The sequence below is a fragment of the Nerophis lumbriciformis genome, linkage group LG06 (genome assembly GCF_033978685.3).
Source record: "Nerophis lumbriciformis linkage group LG06, RoL_Nlum_v2.1, whole genome shotgun sequence".
Lineage (NCBI taxonomy): Eukaryota > Metazoa > Chordata > Actinopteri > Syngnathiformes > Syngnathidae > Nerophis > Nerophis lumbriciformis.
In genome coordinates this window covers 58,342,055-58,369,299 of record NC_084553.2, presented here as the reverse complement: position 1 = coordinate 58,369,299, position 27,245 = coordinate 58,342,055, and the positions used below count along the sequence as shown (strand labels likewise).

General features: G+C 37.8%; 1 protein-coding gene across 2 annotated transcripts in view; it reads left to right on the top strand.

Annotated features, from left to right (window-relative positions):
• LOC133608925 (leucine-rich repeat-containing protein 49) overlaps positions 1-26,398 on the top strand; it is an 83,314-nt gene extending 56,916 nt beyond the window's left edge. For both annotated transcript variants that reach the window (XM_061964581.1, XM_061964579.1), the window contains 7 exons: positions 2,682-2,857; positions 4,385-4,531; positions 17,717-17,945; positions 18,008-18,193; positions 20,808-20,917; positions 23,731-23,884; positions 25,989-26,398. In XM_061964581.1, coding sequence (XP_061820565.1) covers positions 2,682-2,857; positions 4,385-4,531; positions 17,717-17,945; positions 18,008-18,193; positions 20,808-20,917; positions 23,731-23,884; positions 25,989-26,198 — 1,212 coding nt within the window. In that variant the 3' untranslated portion in view covers positions 26,199-26,398. The remainder of the gene's footprint in view (positions 1-2,681; positions 2,858-4,384; positions 4,532-17,716; positions 17,946-18,007; positions 18,194-20,807; positions 20,918-23,730; positions 23,885-25,988) is intronic.
• Positions 26,399-27,245: the final 847 nt, after the last annotated feature.

The following is a 27,245-nucleotide window of genomic DNA, read 5'->3' as shown; positions in this document are numbered from 1 at the left end:
TCACCAACACAGATGTCCAGAATACTGTGGAATTTTGCGATGAAAACAGACAACTTAATAGCTGGCCACCATGCTGTCCCAAAATGTCCTCTACAATCCGTGACGTCACGCGCAGGCGTCATCATACCGAGACGTTTTCAGCAGGATATTTCGCGCGAAATTTAAAATTGCACTTTAGTAAGCTAACCCGGCCGTATTGGCATGTGTTGCAATGTTAAGATTTCATCATTGATATATAAACTATCAGACTGCGTGGTCGGTAGTAGTGGCTTTCAGTAGGCCTTTAAATGTAGCTTAAAGATGACGATAATGGGTTTTACATGTAAAGCGCTTTGAGTGTCGGGAAAATATCGCCGTATAAATATAATTCACTTCACTACTAGACTACAGAACGGGTATGTACTACAAAAGATACACATTTTGCAGTCACTGGTCAGCTAAAACATTAAAAAAAAAACATTTCTGTGGTTGTAAGTGGAATTCCTGCAGGCTGAAAAGTGGATATTCCTACTGACACAGATGACAGCACATGGTATAATTCTTGTTTTTCATAGTTACGTTTTGTGTGTAGTACGAGTGTGATCATGTGACTGCCAAGCGCCGTTGGATTGGTGAAAAGGAGTCAAAAGCCACCAGTGCGGGGTTAAGGGGGGAGGAGTACAGTATATTTATAGCTAGAATTCACTGAAATTCAAGTGTTTCTTATATATATATATATATATATATATATATATATATATATATATATATATATATATATATATATATATATATATATATATATACAAGAAATACTTGACTTTCAGTGAATTCTAACTATATATATATATATATATATATATATATATATATATATATATATATATATATATATATATATATATATATATATATATATATACATATATATTTTATTATATGTCACGACTAGAACTATGGCGTGGTTTGTTCTCCCGAGGTGCAAGTAATTTGGACCAGACATGGCGTGAAGGTGAATACATGATTTATTTTAACACTATATATCAAAAAGGAACAAACGAAAAGCGCGCACAATGGCGGAGGTACAAAACTAGGCTATTGAAAACAAAACTTGCACATAGGCAGAAACTGTGAACAATGAAACAAAAACACTAACTGTGGCATTAATAAACAAAAAAACTTACTTGGCATGGACTATGAAGTGCGCAGAGGTAAGAGTGTGACAGGGGTATGAATCCGGATGTCGCCAGAATGACACACTGAAAACAATGAACTTAAATACTACATACATGATTAACGAAAACAGGTGCGTGACTCAAAACGTGAAACAGGTGCGTGACGTGACAGGTGAAAACTAATGGGTTGCTATGGTGACAAACAAGAGTGCACAATGAGTCCAAACGTGGAACAGGTGAAACTAATGGGTAACCATGGAAACAAAACAAGGGAGTGAAAAGCCAGAAACTAAAGAGTCCAATAACTAAACAAAACAAAACATGACTAATACAAAACATGGTCACACAGACATGACATTATATATATATATATAAATAAAATAAATACTTGAATTTCAGTGTTAATTTATTTACACATATACACACACATAAAAGTCTGATCTACAAAATGTGCAGGCAGCATACCCCTTCCCCTTCGAGCTGTCCTGGATGAACTGAAATTATTTTTTCCAATCATTTTGGAACTTGCAAGCGTACTTCTTCTTACTCGTCGTTGCCATGTCTCTTCTTCGTTCTTCTGCTTCGTATCTGTTATGTTTTTGGACATTACTACTTGCCGTAGTTTTGAAGCAATGCATAATGGGAATCCGGATGTTGTGTGTGAGTGTATTAAGTGCCGGCTGGAATAAACAAATGCTGAGAAATAGCTTCGTGCCTGCCTACTTTATGGGTTATAGATAAACCTATGGATAACGGAGACATATATAATAGCATACTTGCCAACCCTCCCGAATTTTCCGGGAGACTCCCGAAATTCAGCGCTTCTCCCGAAAACCTCCCGGGACAAATATTCTCCCGAAAATTTCCCGATTTTCAGCCGGAGCTGGAGGCCACGGGAGGGTTGGCAAGTATGGTGCCTGCTGGAAGAAGAAGTTTCTCTGACAAGCAAACGTCTTTGCAAGCAGTAATTAATAGACTATAAATAGGTATGATGACGCAAAATAGTTCAAACTGTCCTCAGTGGCTCGCTCTACATTCCACATCAATATTTTGTTTGTGAGGATCGCCTCGTTCCGCCTGAGAGACGCTCCTCGTGCGCTCCACTCATTTCAGCTAATCCCTGAAAAGCCACTGTAGATACTGTGGTTCACCATGGGAGCTGCAGACTTGTTTGAGTTTTCAACTCTGACTCACCTCGTCATCAGGGAGTGGTACATTCCAGACGTGAGAGCCTCAAAACCAGGTGGAGATACGTGACACAGTAGAAGGGCAACCGCTGTCATGGAAGAATATTTAGTGTTAAGGCCACAAAGTCCACCTAGTATAGCATTCAGTATGTCTGCAAAGCACAAGCTATTAGGTTGCCTTTGACGGGGACAGGTCGCTATATGGCCTTTGTGGTTTTGCTTGAGGCGACTGTCACTTGAAACCGTCACTGGTGTGTGTGTGTGTGTGTGTGTGTGTGTGTGTGTGTGTGTGTGTGTGTGTGTGTGTGTGTGTGTGTGTGTGTGTGTGTGTGTCTTCCAGGAGAAGCGACGTCTAGCCATCCGTAATGCGGCTCAGCAGTGGGAGGGTGTCATCGCCTGCCTGGAGCTGCCATCCACAAATGGCGCCAAAGAAGAGGTCAGCCCGGAGAACAGCCCCGCCCACTGCCCGACGCAGACCAATGGGCTGCCTCAGGAGCCTTCGCCCGATGAGCCGAGGTGGGCCTGACCATATTAATATTAATAGAATTTCACTTCCTGTGTATAGTCTAAGGATACGTCTCATTTGTTGGAGGTCTTTTACGGTGTTTTCGCTACACATAGTAACAGGAAGGGGAAATGATCTGTTCCAGGGTCAAACTGAAAACATCCCAAAATCCTCTGACATCCGTAACTGCCACAAGGGTTACAGTTTGTCTTTTTCAATTGCGTGAAATGTGTTTTATAATAGACTTAGACTTAGACAAACTTTATTGATCCACAAGGGAAATTGTTCCTAGTATCTACCAAAGTTTAATGTGGGCTACTGGATTATTTTTGTTTGTTGAAGATGCTCCAGTGTTGCATCCATTCAACTTTTGTGGATTACATGACCTGATGACTGACGAGCTACACACACACATTTGTTGTTAGACACCCTGTAGTGTCACTATCATAAAGTGTAGTGTCACTATTATAAAGTGTAGTGTCACTATCATAAAGTGTAATGTCACTATTATGAAGTGTAACATTACTATCATAAAGTGTAGCGTCACTATCATGAAATGTAATGTCACTATCATAAAGTGTAGCGTCACTATCATAAAGTATAGTGTCACTATTATGAAGTGTAGTATTACTATCATGTAATGTAGTGTCACTATCATTGAGTGTAGTGTCACTATCATAAAGTGTAGTGTCACTATCATGAAGTGTACTGTCATTATCATAAAGTGTAATGTTACTATTATGAAGTGTAATATTACTACCATAAAGTGTAGCGTCTCTATTATGAAGTGTACTGTCACTATCATAAAGTGTAATGTCACTATTATGAAGTGTAGTGTTACTATCATATAGTGTAGCGTCACTGTCATAAAGTGTAGTGTCACTATTATGAATTGTAATGTTACTATCATAAAGTGTAATGTAACTATTATGAAGTGTACTGTCATTATAAAGTGTAATGTTACTATCATAAAGTGTAATGTCACTATTATGAAGGGTAATGCTACTAGCATAAAGTGTAATGTCACTGTTATGAAGTGTAATGTTACTTTTATAGAGTGTAATGTCACTATTATGAAGTGTAATGTTACTATCTTAGAGTGTAATGTCACGATTATAAAGTGTAATGTTACTATCATAAAGTGTAATGTCACTATTATGAAGGGTAATGTTACTATCATGAAGTGTAGTGTAACTATCATTGAGTGTATAGTGTCACAATCATAAAGTGTAGTGTCACTATCATGAAGTGTACTGTCAATATCATGAAGTGTAATGTTATTATTATGAAGTGTAATATTACTATCATAAAGTGTAACGCCACTATTTAAGTGTAGCGTGAGTTTTATAAGTTGTAGTGTCACTATCATAAAGTGTAGTGTCACGGTAATAAAAAGGTGTAACAAAGTGCCTCCCCTTACAGCTCAATATACTTTGCATCCTTTTGTTTCCAAACGGCTTCCACTTAATGTCCTCTCACACAGCCACACTAGCTGGCATTGGGTACATACGTCATCTCTGTTTGATGTCCTCCATCAGGCGTACAAGTCCAGGTGCTGGACCAGAACCAGTCATGTGTGCTGGACCAGAACCAGTCATGTGTGCTGGACCAGAACCAGTCATGTGTGCTGGACCCGAGAACAGATTCCGCACCAACAGCCGTCCAAACAGCCCCAGAGATCCAAAGTAAGGCAACAAATTCATCAATTTCACGTTGTGTAAACTGTAAATATAAACAGAATACAATGATTTGCAAATCCTTTTCAACTTATATTCAATTGAATTGACTGCAAAGACAAAATATTTCATGTTCACACTGAGAAACCTATTTTTTTTTTTTGTGCAAATAATCCTTAACTTAGAATTTAATGGCAGCAAACAAGTTGGCACAGGGGCATTTTTACCACTGTGTTACATGGCCTTTCCTTTTAACAACACTCAGTAAACGTTTGGGAACTGAGGATACCAGTTTTTGAAGCTTTTCAGGTCTATTTCTTTCCCATTCTTGCTTGATGTACAGCTTAAGTTGTTCAACAGTCCGGGGGTCTCCCTTGTGCTATTTTAGGCTTCATATTGCGCCACACATTTTCAACGGAAAGACAGGTTTGGCCTACAGGCAGGCCAGTCTAGTACCCGCACTCTTTTACTATGAAGCCACGCTGTTGTAACACATGCAGAATGTGGCTTGGCATTGTCTTGCTGAAATAAGCAGGGGCGTCCATGAAAAAGACATTGCTTGAATGGCAACATATGTTGCTCCAAAAGCTGTATGTACCTTTCAGCATTAATGGTGCCTTCACAGATGTGTAAGTTACCCATGTCTTGGGCACTAATACACCCCCATACCGTCACAGATGCTGGATTTTGGACTTTTCACCTATAACAGTCCGGATGGTTCTTTTCTTCAAGACATCCACAGTTTCAAAAACAATTTGAAATGTGGACTTGTCAGACCATAGAACACTTTTCCACTTTGTATCAGTCCATCTTAGATGAGCTCAGGCCCAGCGAAGCCGACGGCGTTTCTGGGTGTTGTTGATAAATGTATTTCACTTTGCATAGTAGAGTTTTAACTTGCACTTACAGATGTAGCGACCAACTGTAGTTACTGACAGTGGTTTTCTGAAGTGTTCCTGAGCCCATGTGGTGATATCCTTTACACACTGATGTCACTTTTTGATACAGCACCGCCTGAGGGATGGAAGGTCACGTGCATTGCCACTTTCGTGCAGTGATTTCTCCAGATTCTCTGAACCCTTTGATGATATTACAGACCGGAGATGGTGAAATCCCAAAAATTCCTTGCAATAGCTCGTTGAGAAAATGTTGTTCTTAAACTCACGCATTTGTTCACAAAGGGGTGACCCCCGCCCCATCCCTGTTGGCGCATTTCGTGGAAACTGCTTTTTATACCCAGTCATGGCACCCACCTGTTCCCAATTAGCCTGTTCACCTGTGGGATGTTCCAAATACGTGTTCGATGAGCATTCCTCAACTTTCTCAGTCTTTTTTGCCACTTGTGCCAGCTTTTTTGAAACAGTTGCAGGCAAAAATATAACAAACTTTACCAGTTCGAACGTTAAGTATCTTGTCCTTGTATTCTGTTTTTATTTACAATTTACACAACGTGCCAACTTCACTGGTTTTGGTATCTATCTATCTATCTATCTATCTATCTATCTATCTATCTATCTATCTATCTATCTATCTATCTGTCTATCTATCCATCCATCCATCTATCTATCTATCACATACAACAACATAACATTAAGGAATGGCAACACTAGCATATCTATGTCAGCTGCAAAACAAACAAAAAAAAGGTTTTCAGTTCCCATCTCTGTATCTGACTGACAGATGGTTAGCAGGTTAACAGAGCTATATTTTAAGATGTGTAGTGAAGCATTTTTTTATTTTTTATTTTTTTTATACAAAGTGGTTGCATTTTTATTTGGTGGGTTCATCTACTGTAGCTAGAGGCGGGTCAGAGGTAGTATCATGTCCACCAGGAAGGTGGTTTTTCCTTCATAATATCACCTACAAACGTAAATGTGTTTAGTGCCTCCTCTTTTAAAAGTGGGGCAAACAAGTAAGGTACCGTATTTTTCGGACTATAAGTCACAGTTTTTTTCATAGTTTGGCCGGGGGTGCGTCTTTTCCTCAGGAGCGACTTATGTGTGAAATTATGAACACATTACCGTAAAATATCAAATAATATTATTGATCTCATTCACGTAAGAGACTAGACGTATAAGATTTCATGGGATTTAGCGATTAGGAGTGACAGATTGTTTGGTAAACGTATAGCATGTTCTCTATGTTATAGTTATTTGAATGACTCTTACCATAATATGTTACGTTAACATACCAGTTGGTTATTTATGCCTCATATAACGTACACTTATTCAGCCTGTTGTTCACTATTCTTGATTTATTTTAAATTGCCTTTCAAATATCTATTCTTGGTGTTGGGTTTTATCAAATACGTTCCCCCAAAAAATGTGACTTATACTCCATCGCGACTTATATATCTTTTTTCCTTCTGTATTATGCATTTTTGGCCGGTGCGACTTATACTCCGGAGCGACTTATACTCCGAAAAATACGGTAATACTAAAAAAAGGAAACAACATTTATTAAAGCAACAGTATAAATAATAATAACATTATTAATAGCTGTTTAATTTTTTTTAAATCCAAAAAACACATTATTTTTTATTACGATTCCTCGAAAATTATGAATCAATTTGGAATTTGAATAAATAAAAATGTGTGATTTGAATGTGAATCGATATTTTTGAGCATCCCTAATTGCAACATTGGTTGTGTTGCTGCTGCATTGTGCAATATACTTAGTTATTGCCTTGTGATCAAAAAGAGAGCAAGGTTTTTACATTCCACTTTCTCATTCACTCCGAATCAGCATTTACTTTGTGTGTTTATCTAAAATTAGTAGTTATTATAGTTTTTAGTTAAATATAATTTTTTTGTCATTTTTGAATTAGTAACAACTTTAAAAAGAATTTTGAGTGATCTAATGAAAGAAAAATCAATCCCAGCTTTACAATTCTTAGGATAGGAATTCACAACGCAATTGAGAAAACATACAAATATTAAATACATATACCGTATTTTTCGTACTATAAGTCGTAGTTTTTTTTCATAGTTTGGCTGGGGGTGCGACTTACACTCAGGAGCGACTTATGTGTGAAATTATGAACACATTAGCGTAAAATATCAAATAGTATTATTTATCTCATTCATGTAAGAGACTAGACGTATAAGATTTCATGGGATTTAGCGATTAGGATTGACAGATTGTTTGGTAAACGTATAGCATGTTCTATATGTTATAGTTATTTGAATGACTCTTACCATAATATGTTACGTTAGGGGTCACCAACGCGAGGTAGCCCGTAAGGACCAGATGAGTAGCCCGCTGGCCTGTTCTAAAAATAGCTCAAATAGCAGCACTTACCAGTGAGCTGCCTCTATTTTTATTTTTTTATTTATTTTTTCCCAAATATTTTTATTGAATTTTGCAGACAGTACAGTATGATGGATCATGGCAACAGCAAGTTGAGGTATCTGCACATTTTACAATATGTAACATAGTAAACCCCACCCCTTACAATACCCACCCACTTTAATTCCCAAGGTAATTGTCACCTAGTGCCCACAACAAATATAGACACACATGAATATATGCAAACTTAGATTCAATCCAACAAATATATTAAAGGTAAACAAAAGATAAATAAGGTAAAATAAATAAATAAATACTACATAAGATATGCAAAAAAAAATAAAATAACGTAAAAGTAAATAAACACAAGGAATTTTATTTATTTACTAGCAAGCTGGTCTCGCTTTGCTCGACATTTTTAATTCTAAGAGAGACAAAACTCAAATAGAATTTGAAAATCCAAGAAAATATTTGAAAGACTTGGTCTTCACTAACTGACAAAGAAACAGATAACAGATTTGGTGTCCAGTTCAAAGTTTGACATGATTTATTTAAACATTTGAGAGTTGACTTTTGTATTTTACATGAGTTATTATTTGTACAAACACGGTGCAAAGTAATTCATGATTTGTTAAAAAAAAAATGTTAGTGGCTAGCTCAGGGGTCGGCAACCCAAAATGTTGAAAGAGCCATATGGGACCAAAAATACAAAAACAAATCTGTCTGGAGCCGCAACAAATTAAAAGCCATACTACATACAGATAGTGTGTCATGAGATATACATTGAATTGAGATGACTTAAAGGAAACTAAATGACCTCAAATATAGCTACAAATGAGGCATAATGATGCAATATGTACATAGCTAGCCTAAATAGCATGTTAGCATCGATTAGCTTAATCATGCAGTGACCAAATATGTCTGATTAAGTCAATAACATCAACAAAACTCACCTTTGTGCATTCATGCACAACGTTAAAAGCTTGGTGGACAAAATGAGCCAGAAAAAGAAGTGGCATAAAACAAGTCCTCGAAAGTCGGAGAAAGTTATACATGTAAACAAACCACGGTGAGTTCAAGGACCGCCAAAATTAGTAGGACAAAACGGCGCTCGCCAAATACTTGAGTCAGTGAAGCATGTTTAATATAAACAGTGTGCATTATAACAATTAAGGAGGTTTGTGTCATGTTTGTCCTCCTACAGAAACCATATTAAAACAAAAAATATATTTTTTTCCCCTCATCTTTTTCCATTTTTCATACATTTTTGAAAAAGCTCCAGAGAGCCACTCGGGCGGCGCTAAAGAGCCGCATGCGGCTCTAGAGCCGCGGGTTGCCGACCCCTGGGCTAGCTAGTTAAAATGGGATATTGTGATTTCACAAGACTGTCTTAGAAGTGATCATTTGAAAATGTTCAATTTGAAAAATGTGCACTTAGAGAAAATATAAAAATAAAGTGTTGCATAATGATATTTATCTCTTTCTATATTTATTTATTGTGAGAAATCATTAAGATGATCAGTGTTTCCACAAAGATAAATATCATTAATTATTAATAATAACATACAGTTAAAGGTAAATTGAGCAAATTGGCTATTTCTGGCAATTTATTTAAGTGTGTATCAAACTGGTAGCCCCTGCGATGAGGTGGCGACTTGTCCAGGGTGTACCCCGCCTTCTGCCCGATTGTAGCTGAGATAGGCTCCAAAGGGAATAAGCGCTAGAAAATGGATGGATGGAAACTGGTAGCCCTTCGCATTAATCAGTACCCAAGAAGTAGCTCTTGGTTTCAAAAAGGTTGGTAACCCCTGTGTTACGTCATACTTGCCAACCTTGAGACCTCCGATTTCGGGAGGTGGGGGGGGGGGGCGTGGTTAAGAGGGGAGGAGTATATTTACAGCTAGAATTCACCAAGTCAAGTATTTCATATATATATATATATATATATATATATATATATATATATATATATATATATATATATATATATATATATATATATATATATAAGAGAAATACTTGAATTTCAGTGTTCATTTATTTACACCTATACACACACATAACACTCATCTACTCATTGTTGAGTTAAGGGTTGAATTGTCCATCCTTGTTCTATTCTTTGTCACTATTTTTCTAACCATGCTGAACACCCTCTCTGATTATGCATTCTGCTTCGTCTCCTTGTTGTGTACGCAGTTGTGCACTGCACTCTCTGAAAGCTGTAGATGTTATTGTACAGTAGATGGCAGTATTGTCCTGTTTAAGAGTGTCACAACATTGCTGTTTACGGCAGACGAACTGCTTTACGGTAGACGAAAACGTGACTGCTGTTGTTGTGTGTTGTTGCCGCGCTGGGAGGACGTTAATGAAACTGCCTAACAATAAACCCACATAAGAAACCAACAACTCGCCCTCGATCATTCTACAGTTATAACGTGATTGGGCAGGCACGCTGTTTATATTTTGGGAAAGCGGACGTGAAAACAGGCTGTCGACACGTCACTCAGGTCCGCCTGAATTTCGGGGGATTTTCGGGAGAAAATGTGTCCCGGGAGGTTTTCGGGAGAAGCGCCGAATTTCGGGAGTCTCCCGGAAAATCCGGGAGGGTTGGCAAGTATGTGTTACGTTAACATACCAGGCACGTTCTCAGTTGGTTATTTATGCGTCATATAACGTACACTTATTCAGCCTGTTGTTCACTATTCTTTATTTATTTTAAATTGCCTTTCAAATGTCTATTCTTGGTGTTGGCTTTTATCAAATACATTTCCCCCAAAAATGCGACTTATACTCCAGTGCGACTTATATATGTTTTTTTCCTTCTTTGTTACGCATTTTCGGCCGGTGCGACTTATACTCCGGAGCGACTTATAGTCAGAAAAATGCGGTAAATAAAAAAAATGTCCTCAAGTTGTGTACACAGAAACATGCTCTACGTACTTGCTGTTAGAACGTCATTAGTAGGGCTGGTCTCGTATCAGAAAGGGTGTTAAGATGTTGACACTCGTACCGATTTATTGCATGGGAATGTGCCAATGCATCATGTTCCCGTCAGTCCTGTGAGTCTTAATGTGAGCTGCAGGGCTGTGATGCATCTTCCCTGCGGGGGAAAGCGGCGCAGGTCACGAGGAATTATGAGGAGGACGTACAAATGTATCATTTTACAGTTCAAACGCCGCCTTCCTTCCTGCGCGGTGATAAGAAAAATAGCCTTGAAGCAAAATCCCTCACAGGCTAATAATCTCTTCTCCCTTCAGTCATGTGGCTCAAAAGGCATACAGTGACTCGCCCCTTAGAGGCGGTGACACCTCTCTATTGTGTTTGAAAAAAATTATTAATATAGCTTTCTCCCCTTAGGCTAAGCGTGTCATTCATTAGGCGGGTCATTCCCACACGATTAAACACAAACAAACAACAATACCCCGCCACTCCCCTTCCCTCCCTCGGAAGGCATACTCGGGTGTCAAAATAGCGCAGGAAGTAGCCTCTTGTTTGTCGAGGTCTTTGCACGACATCTTTGCATATCATCTCACCGAGCGTGCCAGGGAAGTCCGGGTTTTTCCTGGCTCAAATTGACACAGAGGTGGTACAATCCTGACCATACGGCAGAATTTTAACGCAAAATTTAGACAAAATTTAGTTTTTTTCAATTTACAGTAAATGTCATGATCTGTGGTCTGGATCATGTTTTTGTTATTTTCTGTTAGATTAAAGGGGAACATTATCACCAGACCTATGTAAGCGTCAATATATACCTTGATGTTGCAGAAAAAAGACCATATATTTTTTTTAACCGATTTCCGAACTCTAAATAGGTGAATTTTGGCGAATTAAACGCCTTTCTATTATTCGCTCTCGGAGCGATTGGGAAGCAATCCGCCATTTTCTCAAACACATTACAAACACCGAATCAAATCAGCTCTGTTATTTTCCGTTTTTTCGACTGTTTTCCGTACCTTGGAGACATCATGCCTCGTCGGTGTGTTGTCGGAGGGTGTAACAACACCAACAGGGACGGATTCAAGTTGCACCAGTGGCCCAAAGATGCCAAAGTGGCAAGAAATTGGACAAATGTTGTTCAAAATACAAGGGTGTGGGGAAAGCCGACGAAAATGGTCAGTCGTTTGTTCCGCACACTTTACCGACGAAAGCTATGCTACGACAGAGATGGCAAGAATGTGTGGATATCCTGCGACACTCAAAGCAGATGCATTTCCAACGATAAAGTCAAAGAAATCTGCTGCCAGACCCCCATTGAATCTGCCGGAGTGTGTGAGCTATTCAGGGACAAAGGACCTCGGTAGCACGGCAAGCAATGGCGGCAGTTTGTTCCCGCAGACGAGCGAGCTAAACCCCCTGGATGTCTTGGCTCACACCGCTTCTACCGTCCCTTAAGCCACCGAAGATGATCAAGAGAAGAATATCGACCCTAGCTTCCCTGGCCTGCTGACATCAACTCCAAAACTGGACAGATCAGCTTTCAGGAAAAGAGAGCGGATGAGGGTATGTCTACAGAATATATTAATTGATGAAAACTTTATTCATTACTCGCGGTTTTACGTAAATTATTATACATAAACTGTGTTTACCAATAATTTAGCTTAAAAACATTACAACACTTAAAAACAAACACATACCAATCGTTGGTTAGAAGGCGATCGCCGAATTCGTCCTCGCTTTCTCCCGTGTCGCTGGCTGTCGTGTCGTTTTCGTCGGTTTCGCTTGCATACGATTCAAACCGATATGGCTCAATAGCTTCAGTTTCTTCTTCAATTTCGCTTAAGCCGCTGAAATCCGAGTCTGAATCCGAGCTAATGTCACTATACCTTGCTGTTCTATCCGCCATGTTTGTTTGTGTTGGCTTCACTATGTGACGTCACAGGAAAATGGACGGGTGTATATAACGATGGTTAAAATCAGGCACTTTGAAGCTTTTTTTAGGGATATTGCGTGATGGGTAAAATTTTGAAAAAAACTTCGAAAAATAAAATAAGCCACTGGGAACTGATTTTTAATGGTTTTAACCCTTCTTTGCAATTGAAATGCGTAATATTGACTAGCTGTACTACTAAATAATATGTTGCTGTTCTCGTGTTGGAGTATTTAGATAAATGCTTCAAACTGCTTCAACTGGTTTAGAGAGGCTTTAAAATTGCCAGATGATTCTTCTAGGATTAAAGGTGATGGACTCTAATTGAATTAGATCCAGTGTCTAAAAAAATATGTCAGAACGTCAGCGCGACATCATCCTCGCCGCATCGTGCTCCTCCTCGCTCAACATGGAGTCGCCTGGCAGCCTGCCTCTTGTGATGTGCGAGGTACAAACAACCGTGCGCGTACACGTTAGTACAGACTGACTCACCGGGTAACCCCCCCCCTCCATCTCTGCCGACTTTTTTGTACGACTTTCTGCAAAGAGTAATTTGGGCTGGCTGTTTTGTGAGATTGTTGTTGTTTCGCCCTATTACTCTATGTGAACAAACAAGCAAAGCTGCACTTGTGCACCAAAAATCCCCACATTGTCACACCTTGGCCTCCAAATAGCACTAAAAGTTAGTCATTTCTTTTCATGACATTACTAACTTGTGTATAGGGAAAGGTACATTTCACATTTGAACCCACACAGTCCCTGGAAATCGTTATCGGTACTCAAGAGTACCAATTTTGTGTACTTTTGTCTGTGTTAATGTGGTGATAAATGTTAATTTTAGGGATGTCCGATAATGGCTTTTTGCGATATTGTCCAACTCTTTAATTGCCGATACCGATATCAACCGATATATACAGTCGTGGAATTAACACATTATTATGCCTAATTTGGACAACCAGGTATGGTGAAGATAAGGTCCTTTTTTTTTAAAATTAATGAAATAAAATAAGATGAATAAATTAAAAACATTTTCTTGAATAAAAAAGAAAGTAAAACAATATAAAAACAGTTACATAGAAACTAGTAATTAATGAAAATGAGTAAAATTAAGTGTTAAAGGTTAGTACTATTAGTGGAGCAGCAGCACGCACAATCATGTGTGCTTACGGACTGTATCCCTTGCAGACTGTATTGATATACCGTATTTTTCGGACTCTAAGTCGTAGTTTTTTTCATAGTTTGGCCGGGCTCCAGTGCGACTTATATATGTTTTTTTCTTTTTTCCTTATGCATTTTCGGCAGGTGCGACTTATACTCCGGTGCGACTTATACTCCGAAAAATACGGTACATTGATATATAATGTGGCCCTGTGATGAGGTGGCGACTTGTCCAGGGTGTACACCGCCTTCTGCCCGATTGTAGCTGAGATAGGCTCCAGCGCCCCCCGCGACCTCGAAGGGAATAAGCGGTAGAAAATGGATGGATGGATGGATATATAATGTAGGAACCAGAATATTAATAACAGAAAGAAACAACAAACTTTCGTGTGAATGAGTGTAAATGGGGGAGGGAGTTTTTTTTGGGTTGGTGCACTTATTGTAAGTGTATCTTGTGTTTTTTATGTTGATTTAATAAAAAAAATTAAAAAAAATAAAATATAACGATACCGATAATAAAAAAAACGATACCGATATTTTCCGATATTACATTTTAAAGCATTTATCGTCCGATAATATATCTAGTTAATTTGTTTAATAATTAAGTATATTTTTAATTGAACACTGATGATGATAACTATGCTGTCCAGTTGTTACATTTTAAATCAATCAATCAATCAATCAATCAAAGTTTATATAAAGTGTCTCAAAGGGCTGCACGAGCCACAATGACATCCTCGGCTCAGATCCCACAGTCCAGTCCCTAGTGGGGCCAGCAGGGGATCATCTTGAGTGGAGGCAAGTCAGCACCACAGAGATGTCTCCAACTGATGCACAGATGAGTGGTCCACCCCGGGTCCCTCATCTGTGGTCACCTAATAACCTCTCCACGCAGGAGAGAGGGGGGCAGAGCAGAAAAGAGAAGGCAGATCAACTGGTCTAAAAGGGGGGGGGGGGGGGGGTCTATTTAAAGGCTAGCATGTATAAATTACCGTATTTTTCAGACTATAAGTCGCAGTTTTTTTCATAGTTTGGCCGGGCTCCAGTGCGACTTATAAATGTTTTTTTCCTTTTTTATTATGCATTTTCGGCAGGTGCGACTTATACTCCGAAAAATACGGTAGTAGAGATGTCCGATAATGGCTTTTTTGCCGATATCCGATATTCCGATATTGTCCAACTCTTAATTACCGATTCCGATGTCAACCGATACCGATATATACAGTCGTGGAATTAACACATTATTATGCCTAATTTTGTTGTGATGCCCCGCTGGATGCATTAAAAAAATGTAACAAGGTTTTCCAAAATAAGAGAACAATTTCAACTCAAGTTATGGAAAAAAGTGCCAACATGGCACTGCCATATTTATTATTGAAGTCACAAAGTGCATTATTTTTTTTTAACATGCCTCAAAACAGCAGCTTGGAATTTGGGACATGCTCTCCCTGAGATAATCCTGATACCCACTACAACTATGGGAAGTACTATACTTTGACTTTCAGTGCATTATTTGTTTTAAACATGCCTCAAAACAACAACTACAAAAACAGTGAAGGCACACAGCTTCAGTCCAGAGTAGAGATGTCCGATAATATCGGCCTGCCCATATTATCGGCCGATAAATGCTTTAAAATGTAATATCGGAAATTATCGGTATTGTTTTTTTTATTATCGGTATCGTTTTTTAAATTTATTTTAATTTTTTTTTAAATTTTTTAATTTTTTAATTATTAAATCAACATAAAAAACACACGATACACTTACAAATTAGTGCACCAACCCAAAAAACCTCCCTACCCCATTCACACTCATTCACACAAAAGGGTTGTTTCTTTCTGTTATTAATATTGTGGTTCCTACATTATATATCAATATATATCAATACAGTCTGCAAGGGATACAGTCCGTAAGCACACATGATTGTGCGTGCTGCTGCTCCACTAATAGTACTAACCTTTAACAGTTAATTTTACTAATTTTCATTATTTACTAGTTTCTATGTAACTGTTTTTATATTGTTTTACTTTCTTTTTTATTCAAGAAAATGTTTTTAATTTATTTATCTTATTTTATTTTATCAATATTTTAAAAAAGGACCTTATCTTCACCATACCCCAGTCTGCTGACATGCAAGCAGAGTAGTAGATTTTTGTAAAAAGCTTTTATAATTGTAAAGGACAATGTTTTATCAACTGATTGCAATAATGTAAATTTGTTTTAACTATTAAATGAACCAAAAATATGACTTATTTTATCTTTGTGAAAATATTGGACACAGTGTGTTGTCAAGCTGACATGCAATGCAAGTGTAAGCCACTGTGACACTATTGTTCATTTTTATTTATTTTTTTATAAATGTCTAATGATAATGTCAATGAGGGATTTTTAATCACTGCTATGTTGAAATTGTAACTAATATTGATACTGTTGTTGATAAATAAATAAATAAATAAATACAAATAAATAAAAAATCGATTTTTTAAAAATGAGAATCAAATCTGAATCGCACAACGTGAGAATCGCGATTTGATTTCGAATCGATTTTTCTCCACACCCCTATTTAATAAGTTAAACTAAAATAACAATAGTTGTTCTTAATTTTGTCAAATGCAGAAGCATTGGCGTTGTTAGGCCTATTTTAGGGGGGCTCAAGCCCCCCTAAAATATTCTTAAGCCCCCCCCTAAATAATTTGGTGTTATATATATATATATATTTTTTTTTTTAATTAGTTTTTTTTACAAATATATGCTGACATATTCATTATAAAGTGGCCCGAATATGAGTTTAAATAAATAATAATATAACCTGTCATTATACCCCTCACTTCATAGCGTAAAATCACCAAAAATGATTCCCGGGCGCGGCATCGCTGCTGCCCACTGCTCCCCTCACCTCCCAGGGGGTGAACAAGGGGATGGGTCAAATGCAGGGGACAAATTTCACCACACCGAGTGTGTGTGCAACAATCATTGGTACTTTAAGGTAGAGAGCCCCTTTAATGTGTCGGTATCCAATCCATTTTTCTTGTTCGTATAGAAAATGCCCACATCACTCAAAATCCAGTCCGCATGTTCTCTGCGACCTTGCTTGCGGTCCTTGGACTTGTTCATATAGAACATGCCCACATCACTCTTGTAGAATCTATATAAAGTAATATACATTAGCCTCATGTTAAAATAATGAAAAAAACATAATTAAATATATTTGTTTTATTGTATTGTTACATTATTATAGGATGGCTTGTTAAACATTTCATAGGATTTTCAGAGGGAGGAAAAACCAAGATATTTAATATAAAATGTAAAATGAAGAAAAAAAATGGTTAAAAGCCATCGTCCCGGGGAGCATTTCATTTCGTCCCGTATATTTTTTTAAATAATATTAATAACAATGAATAGGTTCTAAGTCTTTGTTAGCCGTTTGTGAAGTTTTGTGCTTGTGCGCTACGTTCGCTCGCGTCCTGTACATCTCCTGGGGGCTAAGCCCCCCCTGTCCTTAAAAGCTAGTGACGCCCCTGTGCAGAAGCATGTCATGTTCTTCCCTTTCGACTCTCTGTGGCTATTTGCTACTCAAACACACGCTTTTAAAAATCTGCCCCAACAAGAACCTCGGATTAGAATCCTGTAATCAAAGGATTAGTCTCCTAAACCTCTACTTGGTTAGGAGATTGGGAGAGTGTGAAGTGTGGACAAATATTTACCAAGAAACAACCCATATGTAATCACAGCAAATAAGAATTTGGACATTATGGTATTAAGTCAGTACATTATCCATTTTTTGTGTTTGAAAGCACCATCTCTTTTCCAAATGTTTTCTTTCAGCGCTTGTTTGCGCCACAGAAGGGAGGCTAGATTGTTTGTTTTGTTCCTTTCAGGCTCGCAGAGGCAGGCAGCGTCCAGAGTCTGTCCCTGTCGGAAAGTCACCTGGCCGAGCTGGATGGAGACACCCTACGGTTGTTCGGACTCGGCGCCCTGGAGGCGCTGGAGAGGAGCTGGGGCGCTCAGACGGCCGGCGCCGTGACCGTCATCACCTTCCGCTACATCCAATTTGACGCCATCGTACCGACGCTGCCGAAAATCAGGGTCAAGTTCCCCAATCTGTTGGTGAGGACATGAAAAAAAAAACCCACATACATTGTTGCATCATCATTTGTTATTCTCTGCAGCATCTAATCTTCTTGGAAACCAACATCAGTCGCCTGCCGCAGCTGGCCGCCCTGGCTCAGGTCAGGCGTCTGGACCAGCTGACCATCCACCTGGAAGGAAACCCGGTGGTCAGCCTGGCTCTGTGGCGCTCCTTTGTCATCTACCGCCTCCACCACTTCAACATGCAGAAGATCAACGGCCAGGAGGTCAGTCAGTCTGGGAAGCTGCAGCATTAGGTTGGAGCGTCACTGTCTAATAACAAACATGACAAAAAAGTTATACACTTGCACAGATGATAATGCACTAAAATAGTGAGACATTACGTTGCCAATATGTTTATTGTTGTCGATCACAGTGGTGTACAGTAGAACTCTTTTATCAGGACATTTTTAGTAAGGAATCAAACTGAATGTAAGGACAATGTCAGAGTATGTTGGTGACGAACCACAAGATGCAGAGAAGGAGGAACTCATTGTGCGGGAAAACATGATTTAATTTAACACTATAGCCAAAAAAACAAACAAAAGGGTACAAACAAAAGGCGCGCACAAGAACAAACTTGGCTATAAACTAAAATAGCACAAAGGCTAACTGTCGACAAGAAACAAAAACACTTACTGTGACACGAAGGAACTATGACATGAGCAGAGTGAACAAAAGTAGACAGAGCTACAACGACAAGTATTATGACAGGTAGTAGTGACATCGACAATGACAATAATCCAGCACTGACTGCAGGGGAAGGCAGGTTTAAATAGCAGCTGGCTGATTGACACCAGGTGTGGCCAGGTGCCAATCAGCCACAGCTGAGGGGACAGCACTCAGAGAGAACAACAGGAAACTGAACCAAAATAAGAGTGCTGACAGGAAATAAAACAAACACAGAGGGAAAACTAAAACTTAACCAAACTGTCAGGGACAAGCCTGACAGACAAAAGTCTAAAAAAAACAAGTCTAGAGAGCAACACTAGACAACAAAGATGTTTTTCCTGTTACACACACACACACACACACACACCTGGCTGTAAAGCAAACCTGCTAACCGCACTTCCACCGTGCAGCCAAAATTAAAAACACTTTTTTTTCTTATTAATTTTTGTTGTCCTTGGTTTTCTTTGTTTCGAAAAATCGGCCTTGAAAAATAATATATTCTGGTCAGTTTTAGTAAAAATGTCAACCAAAACCATTTGATTCATACTATTATTATAGTTAAATTTAATGTTGTACTTGTTGATTTAATTAAATTAAATTAGTAATTGGAATGCAATGTAATTCAAATGTATCAATTTTATTTGTATTTCATTTTGTATCTTATTATATTGTATTTATTAAATGTAGTATGTTATTAATAAATTATACATGTATTTTATCATATTTAATTTGTAATATTTTTTATTGTATTTAATTATATTATATATTTTTTGGATTAATTAATTATTTGGCTCTGGGACGAAAATAGAATATTCGGCCTAGAGCCAAATAAGATTATGTATATATATATATATATATATATATATATATATATATATATATATATATATATATATATATATATATATATATACATAATCTTATGCAGTGTTGGGTTGGTTACTGAAAACCAGTAACTAGTTACAGTTACTAGTTACTTTATTTCAAAAGTAACTCAGTTACTAACTCAGTTACTTACACCAAAAAGTAATGCGTTACTGTGAAAAGTAACTATTTAGTTACTTTTTTTTTCTTTTCTTTTTTAAAGCTCCCATTATTGCCCTTTTAGCCTTCATTTCAGTACTGTTATTGCACTGGAGAATAATACAATGTGTTCATCAACTTGACATGCATTTGCATCACTGAACTCTGCCAAGCAATGTGGTCTACATACAACACACAAAGACAAAGATATGTTTCAAAGGGCCAATTTATTTCAGGCCAGAACAAATTGACAAAACTATTTTAAATAGCTGCAACATAACTTACATAAGTAACAAACAGCATAATAACAACATAGCTGTAAAGCTGGCTTCACCTAAGGAAGGCACATGTGACATACACAAAGCCTAACCAGGCAGATTTGAATTGTTGTTTTGGGCAGTAGATGGGATCTTTGATCCAAGACACAACTTACATTTAACTAAAATGTTCTTTTCTTTGTGCTCGACAAAAAAAAAAAGTGAGAATATCTCCATGTTAAGACACTCGACCATACTTGCCAACCCTCCCGATAGAGGGTTGGCAAGACTCACGAATTTCAGTGCCCCTCCCGAAAATCTCCCGGGGCGACCATTCGCCCGAATTTCTCCCCATACAGGTCACACTGAGGGTGGCCGTATAAACAACTTTAACACTGTTACAAATATGCGCCACACTGTGAACCCACACCAAACAAGAATGACCAACACATTTCGGGAGAACATCCGCACCGTAACACAACATTAACACAACAGAACAAATACCCAGAATCCCTTGCATCCCTAACTCTTCCGGGCTACAATATACACCCTTGCTACCACCAAACCCCGCACCCCACCCCCATTTTTGCTGAAGTGTTGTCATATAGATGATATTTGACCAGTTTTTTTTTGCAGTAAGTCTTGAAAAACAAATATTCTCACTCAGCAATATCCATCCATCTATTTTCTAACGCCCTTTCCGAATACACCAAATGAAAATAATAGTGAAGAGAGTGAGTTAGTTCCCTGATGTGGCCCCCAAAACATTTGAGTTGAGTAACCCTGACATATATATTGTATATTCAGCATATTATTGCCCTCTCGATGTCACTGTGTATGTTTTGTGTGTTGTATCAGTACATGTGTGTGTGTTCCCGTTCCATGCCAGGTCACTATGAACGACATCATCGCCGCAGAGCGCGTTTTCGGCACGCTGGGTCACATAGCGGCCACCGAGACGCCACGTTGCCGCCTCCTCCTGCTACTGGAGGAGTCCAGGTGAGCGGTTCAGACACACTCCACAATGCAACGCAGCTTTACTTGCAGCTTAGCGATTGAGGCGCGTAAGAGACGTGGCATCCCCTTGTCTTCATACGTTTGAGTTGCAGCTTGTGAAGGAGGTGTGGGCATGTGCTTGCTTGACTGTGTGTGTTTCTATGAATGCATTTTTGTGTGAGACTGGCACCCAATAACCAGTGCTATTAGACGGCATGTCTCTAGGTGGGTACTTGGCAGTGGGACGTACACACATTCCACCTTTTACTGTTACTGTGGCTCTAATTCTGTCTTCTGACAAGCACTTAGGCTCAACTGTAAATAACAACCTGCCTCCATGCATGACAACATTGAAGTAGAAAACAACACGATCATGTCCAGACAATCACGCAACAGCTGGAGATAATTGTTTTATGTAAGTGCAGCTCAGTGATCATCAAAGGTTATACTTGTTTATTTCGTTGCTTTTTTACTTCCAAAAGAATGTGAAGTACAGTAACCAGACTCTCGTTCAAAGCAGTCAGACTCAAGTGTTGCCATTGTGTCACTTTCTTATCAAAGTCAACATATAATCATTTGAGGCTTTTACGTTGGGTAACGTCTTTTTGCACTTGAATGTTTTAAATTGAGATACATGAGGTGCATACCGAGACATATTGATTCAACATTTGTGGCTAAAGCTGGCTAAATTGGGGCCATAAAAATTATTTTATTTGGACCCTCCATTACAAAAATGTTCACTTTTTTTTATGTGAAATTATTTTTTTTATAATCGTTTAATCAAATTATTTTTTTATTTGATTTGATGCATATTTTGTACTAAAATTAATTCATGAGAAAAAAGTGTTCAAGAATATGTTTTCGTGCAACATTTTTTATTTGTATTATTTTTTGTATTCCTACTTTTAATTTTATTTTCATTTTTATTTGTATTTTTTTTGTTTTATTATCTTTATTTTTATTATAATTTTTATGTAATTTTTTTTATTCTTGTATTGTTTTTATAGATAATAAATGTACTACATTTTTTGTACTAAAATGTACTTCTGGGAAATAAAGTGTTCAAGAATGACCTTTTATTGAAACATTTAAATGTTTAATACATTTAATTTTGTTTTTATTATTCTTATTTGATTTTAAATGTTTTTATTCTTGTATTTTTTATTTTGTTCTGTTTTTTTCACTGCAAAATAACAAATGTAATATAATTAAAACATAGATTTTTTTCATTTATTTAATTTGATGCATATTTTGTACTAAAATTAATTCATGAGAAAAAAGTGTTCAACAATGTGTTTTAGTGCAACATTTTTTACTTGTATAATTGTTTTCTTCCTTCTTTTAATTTTATTTAAATTAAAATTTTTATTTGCATTATCTTCATTTTTATTTTCATTTTTATATTTATTTTTTTATTCTGGTATTGCTTTTATAGAAAAAAATTGTACTGCAAAGTAACTATCATTTAATCCATTTTTTATTTAATTTGATGCACATTTTTTGCACTATAAAGTGTTCAAGAATAACATTTTTAGAGCAACATTTTTTCCTGAATTATTTTGTATCTTTTTATTATTATTTTTTATTTTATTTTTTATTTTTTTTACTGCAGAGTAACAAATCAAGGATTCAAAGAGCTTTATTTGACATACCCGTACACATTTGCACATTAACGGTACAAAATTTGGACTCAGGTCCCGGCAAGTATTAAGAAAAACGGTAATAAATAAGCAATAAAGAAAAACAGCATTAAATATTACATAATAATCATTTAGTATATATATTTTTTAATTTAATGCATTATTTTTGTACTAAAAAGTGTTCAAGAATAATATTTTTAGAGCAGCATTTTTTTTAACTTTTATTATAATTTTTTTTATTTTATTTTTTTTTAAATTATTTTTTTTACTGCAGAGTAACAAATCAAGGATTCAAAGAGCTTTATTTGACATACCCGTACACATTTGCACATATACGGTACAAAATTTGGACTCAGGTCCCGGCAAGTATTAAGAAAAACGGTCATAAATAGGCAATAAAGGAAAAACAGCATTAAATGTTACATAGTAGTCATTTAATTATTTTTTTTCTATTTTGATGCATATTTTTTGTACTAAAATGAACTTCTGGGAAAGAAAGTGTTCAATAATGACCTTTTAGTGCAACATTTTTTTTTTTTTTTTTTTTTTTTTTTTGTATTTATTTTTTGTATTTATTTTTTTATTCTTGTATTTATTTTATTAAGTTTTTTTCACTGCAAAATAACAAATGTAACATAATCAAAACATATATTTGTTAATCTTTCCTGTCGCAACTCTTCCTGGGGATCTAAAACAGTATGACGACCAGCAGCGTTTCCCAGAGGACAAGAATTAAAATAGGGATATTTGCGATTTTATTATCATTAGTGATGGAACAAAAAGGGCTAGGAACACACTTGCAGTAAAATGTCATATGAAGTGCCCTGTCTTTTTTTAATTGCCATTTTACAAGCAAAACAGGGCCCCAAACGGGCCTTATGCACAGTGCGTATATTTGCGTATAGGGGGGTTAACGTCCTTAAAAATATTTTATATTGATATCTAACTTTTACAAACTACTCCTCCCTTATGTACTTTTAAAGTTGTATTGACATTAAAATGGTTTCCTTATTTCAAAACTTGGTTTATTTCAAGTTCCAAAATGTTTGAATGCAATGCATGCTTCAAATGGATTGTAAGGAATGTGCTGGCTGCCGTCTGCAGAGTACTAACAAGCCAAAGATTGTGATTTTACGATCACGTCACTCACTCTCTCGCTTCTTTCTGGCCCCGAAGGAAGCGCCAGCTGCAGTTCCTGTTGGAGGGGCGTGGCCGGCGGGCGGGGCTCAGCCCTGAGGAGCTGCGAGACAACGGGAAGCTCCTGGGAGAAGGTCTGAGCCGAGCGCTGTTCAACTACCCGAGCCGGGACAGCAACACCGACAGCCCTGAGGTCTGCATTGTCCTTCACACTAAAACATGATGAAAAGTTATTTTAGGGTAAACTATAACGCGGAATTAACTTTATGACGGCGTTCCAATAGTAATATTTGTCTGTTGATTCGCACCAAGCATGCTCCAAACTTGCTTTTTAAGGAAAAACCTCCCTATGGCATACTTGCCAACCTTGAGACCTCCGATTTCGGGACGTGGGGGGTGGGGGGCGTGGTCGGGGTAGGGCGGGGGCGTGGTTGGGGGCGGGGCTAAGAGGGGAGGAGTATATTTACAGCTAGAATTCACCAAGTCAAGTATTTCATATATATATATATATGTATATATATATATATATATATATATATATATATATATATATATATATATATATATAAGAAATTCTTGAATTTCAGTGTTCATTTATTTACACATATACACACACAACACTCATCTACTCATTGTTGAGTTAAGGGTTGAATTGTCCATCCTTGTTCTATTCTCTGTCACTATTTTTCTAACCATGCTGAACACCCTTTCGCAGGTACCCAGAAAGGTTTCGAGTACCACCAAAAAAACTGAATCTCTGAAGACAGTATAAAAATCTGTGTTAAAGGTGTACAAATACTGTTTGCATAATAAGCGTGTTATTTTTCCACAAATGAGGGTTAAGAGTTCAGTACTAAAAAAAAAGAAAAAAGAATGTGGCTTAAGTACAGTTTTTTAATTCAGCTGCTGCATTTTTTGGTTGGGTTGTTTATTTATTTTGAGTAACTTCTATACATTTCTAAAAGGGGAGGAATGTAATAGAGTGATCTATGTTTGTCTGTTGCCATCTCCTGGTGAATGTTGGCTATAGCGTACTGGAGTTACTTTTTGGTTGGCCAACGATTTACGTGATGTTGCGCACCTGACGTCACTCAGGTCCGCATGGAGCTGGAGGGGGCGTGGCTTCCAGCTCCGCCTGAATTTCGGGAGATTTTCGAGAGAAAATTTGTCCCGGGAGGTTTTCGGGAGAGGCGCTGAATTTCGGGAGTCTCCCGGAAAATCCGGGAGGGTTGCCAAGTATGCCCTATGGACATGATAGTAGACCCGTCCCTAACTAGATTAGGCCACCCCGGGTGTACACCAGCTCTTTGTAAGGTAGCAGGCTTCACGACACATCCTGAAATAATGCTAACTATGGTTCAGTCAGTTACAGGTCAGAATCAGAATCAGAATCAGAATCAGAAATACTTTAATAATCCCCCGAGGGGAAATTAAGATTTTCAGCACAATCCCATTCAAGAGCAGACAAACATTACAGGGAGACAGAACAGGATCGCTGACAGGTCTGCCAACTTTTGGCGCCCCTACAAAAAAGGTGAGAAACAGGTTAAATATTCAGTCTAAACCTGGGCCCCTGGAGAGGGGGTCCAGACTGAGGTAAAAACCCCCATAGCCATAGCACCCATAAACATATGTGTAAGAGGGCAACTTCAAAGAACATAAAAGACATTGAAGACATTGAGAGACCAGAGCTGATGCAACCAGCCACTTCTAAACAAAGCCACAAAAGTAAAACAAAAACAAAACAAACAAAAAAACATACACTGTGGTGGCCTCTGCGGTGTTCCACGCCATCGTCTGCTGGGGTGGAGGGAGCATTGCCAGAGACAGGAGCAGACCAGGAAATATGTCCCTGGACACATGAGGACTTTGAATATGACCAATATATGATCCTGTAACGACTTGGTATCGGATTGATACCTAAATTTGTGGTATCATCCAAAACTAATGTAATAATAGAAAACGCTCTATAGCCCGCAGACTTTTTTTGGGCTCTGGGAATCACTAATAAGCCGGAGTTCTTTGAACGCAGATTTCTCACCGGGACATATGGTACAATACAATCGGCAAGATAGGCTGGAGCTAGACCGTGTAGTATTTTATACGTAAGTAGTAAAACCTTAAAGTCACATCTTAAGTGCACAGGAAGCCAGTGCAGGTGAGCCAGTATAGGCGTAATATGATCAAACTTTCTTCTTCTTGTCAAAAGTCTATGTTATCTTATCCATTAGCCCCTTATGGACGTTTGCATTACAGCATCCGGTAGAACGCCCTCATTTATCCTCCTTCTTTCCCAGGAGGGTGCGATGGAGGCGTCAGAGCGCATCGCCATGGTGGATCAGTACCTCCAGGACCTGGTGCGCAGGGCCTCAGACACCAACCTAAAGGGCGAGGCCCTCCACACGCTGTGGCCCTCCATGTTCGCCGAGATGGTGAGGGACTGCGTGCTGGAGATGAGGGACCGAGCGGCCTTCCGCCAAGCCAGCCTCGCCAAGTGTTCCAAGTGAACTTCTCGCCGTCACGGTCCCATCTTTACCAGTAGCAACACACTCTCACCTCTTGACTTTTCCACTCCCATGACTTTTTTGAGCCTGACAGGTTTATCTCCTAGACCACTTTAAAGACTCGTGGATTGAATGTATAGGCGGCCGCATCATCAGCTTGAAATGACCACAATCTTTTTACTTTGTATATTTTAGAATGACCTTTGCAGCTCACTTTCCCGATAGAAGACACCAATGAAGACGTCACTTTATTTGCACTGGATTTCCATATCCTTCTGCACTTGTAGTAAAATAAATTCTCTATCGACACGCTACTTTGCTACACCTGGTTGTGCGTCCATTTCATCTCAGAACTGAATATATTTGCCAGGTTTACTCCTGAAACAACTGCAGAGAGTCCCAGGCATCTATTGAGGGTGAGACTGTTTATTTCTCTTTCCACAGATGATTTTTTTTATGTTCATAAGTTAGAGATTTTTTAAATATTTTTCCACAAATACAGTTTAATTTACAAAACTATTGTAAAATTACAACAAATAGAATTTGAGTAGCAGATGTCTATTTAATGTTATTTGTACCGAGTGCCTTTTTTAAAGACTTGTATTTTAAAGCTGTCTTCCAACAAATAATTGTTCATATGTAAATAGGAAATCCATCAAGTACGCAAGCTCCGAGGAGTTGCGTGAGCTCGTGCTGGGATATCCCTAAAGGCTACTTGATGCTTCACCAGGTTTGGACCATCTGCTGCTGCTCCCCTCATGCAAGCCATGCGTAAATAATTTGTGTTTTTAACCCCGCTTTAATGACACTGCACCACACCAACCTGGGAGTTTTTTTTTGTTGTCTTTTATCGATATATACACTGTATATCCTTTATTTTTGTAATACGTTTTAATTTGTTTTTATTATTATTATTATTATTTTTTTTTTTTAATACTGCTTATTTATTATCTTAAAATAAAAATGATGTCAGTTTTAGGTTGTATTCTAATATTTGGTTTTATTTGAAAATATATGACCTATATTTTTTAAATACATTTCAATTAGTTT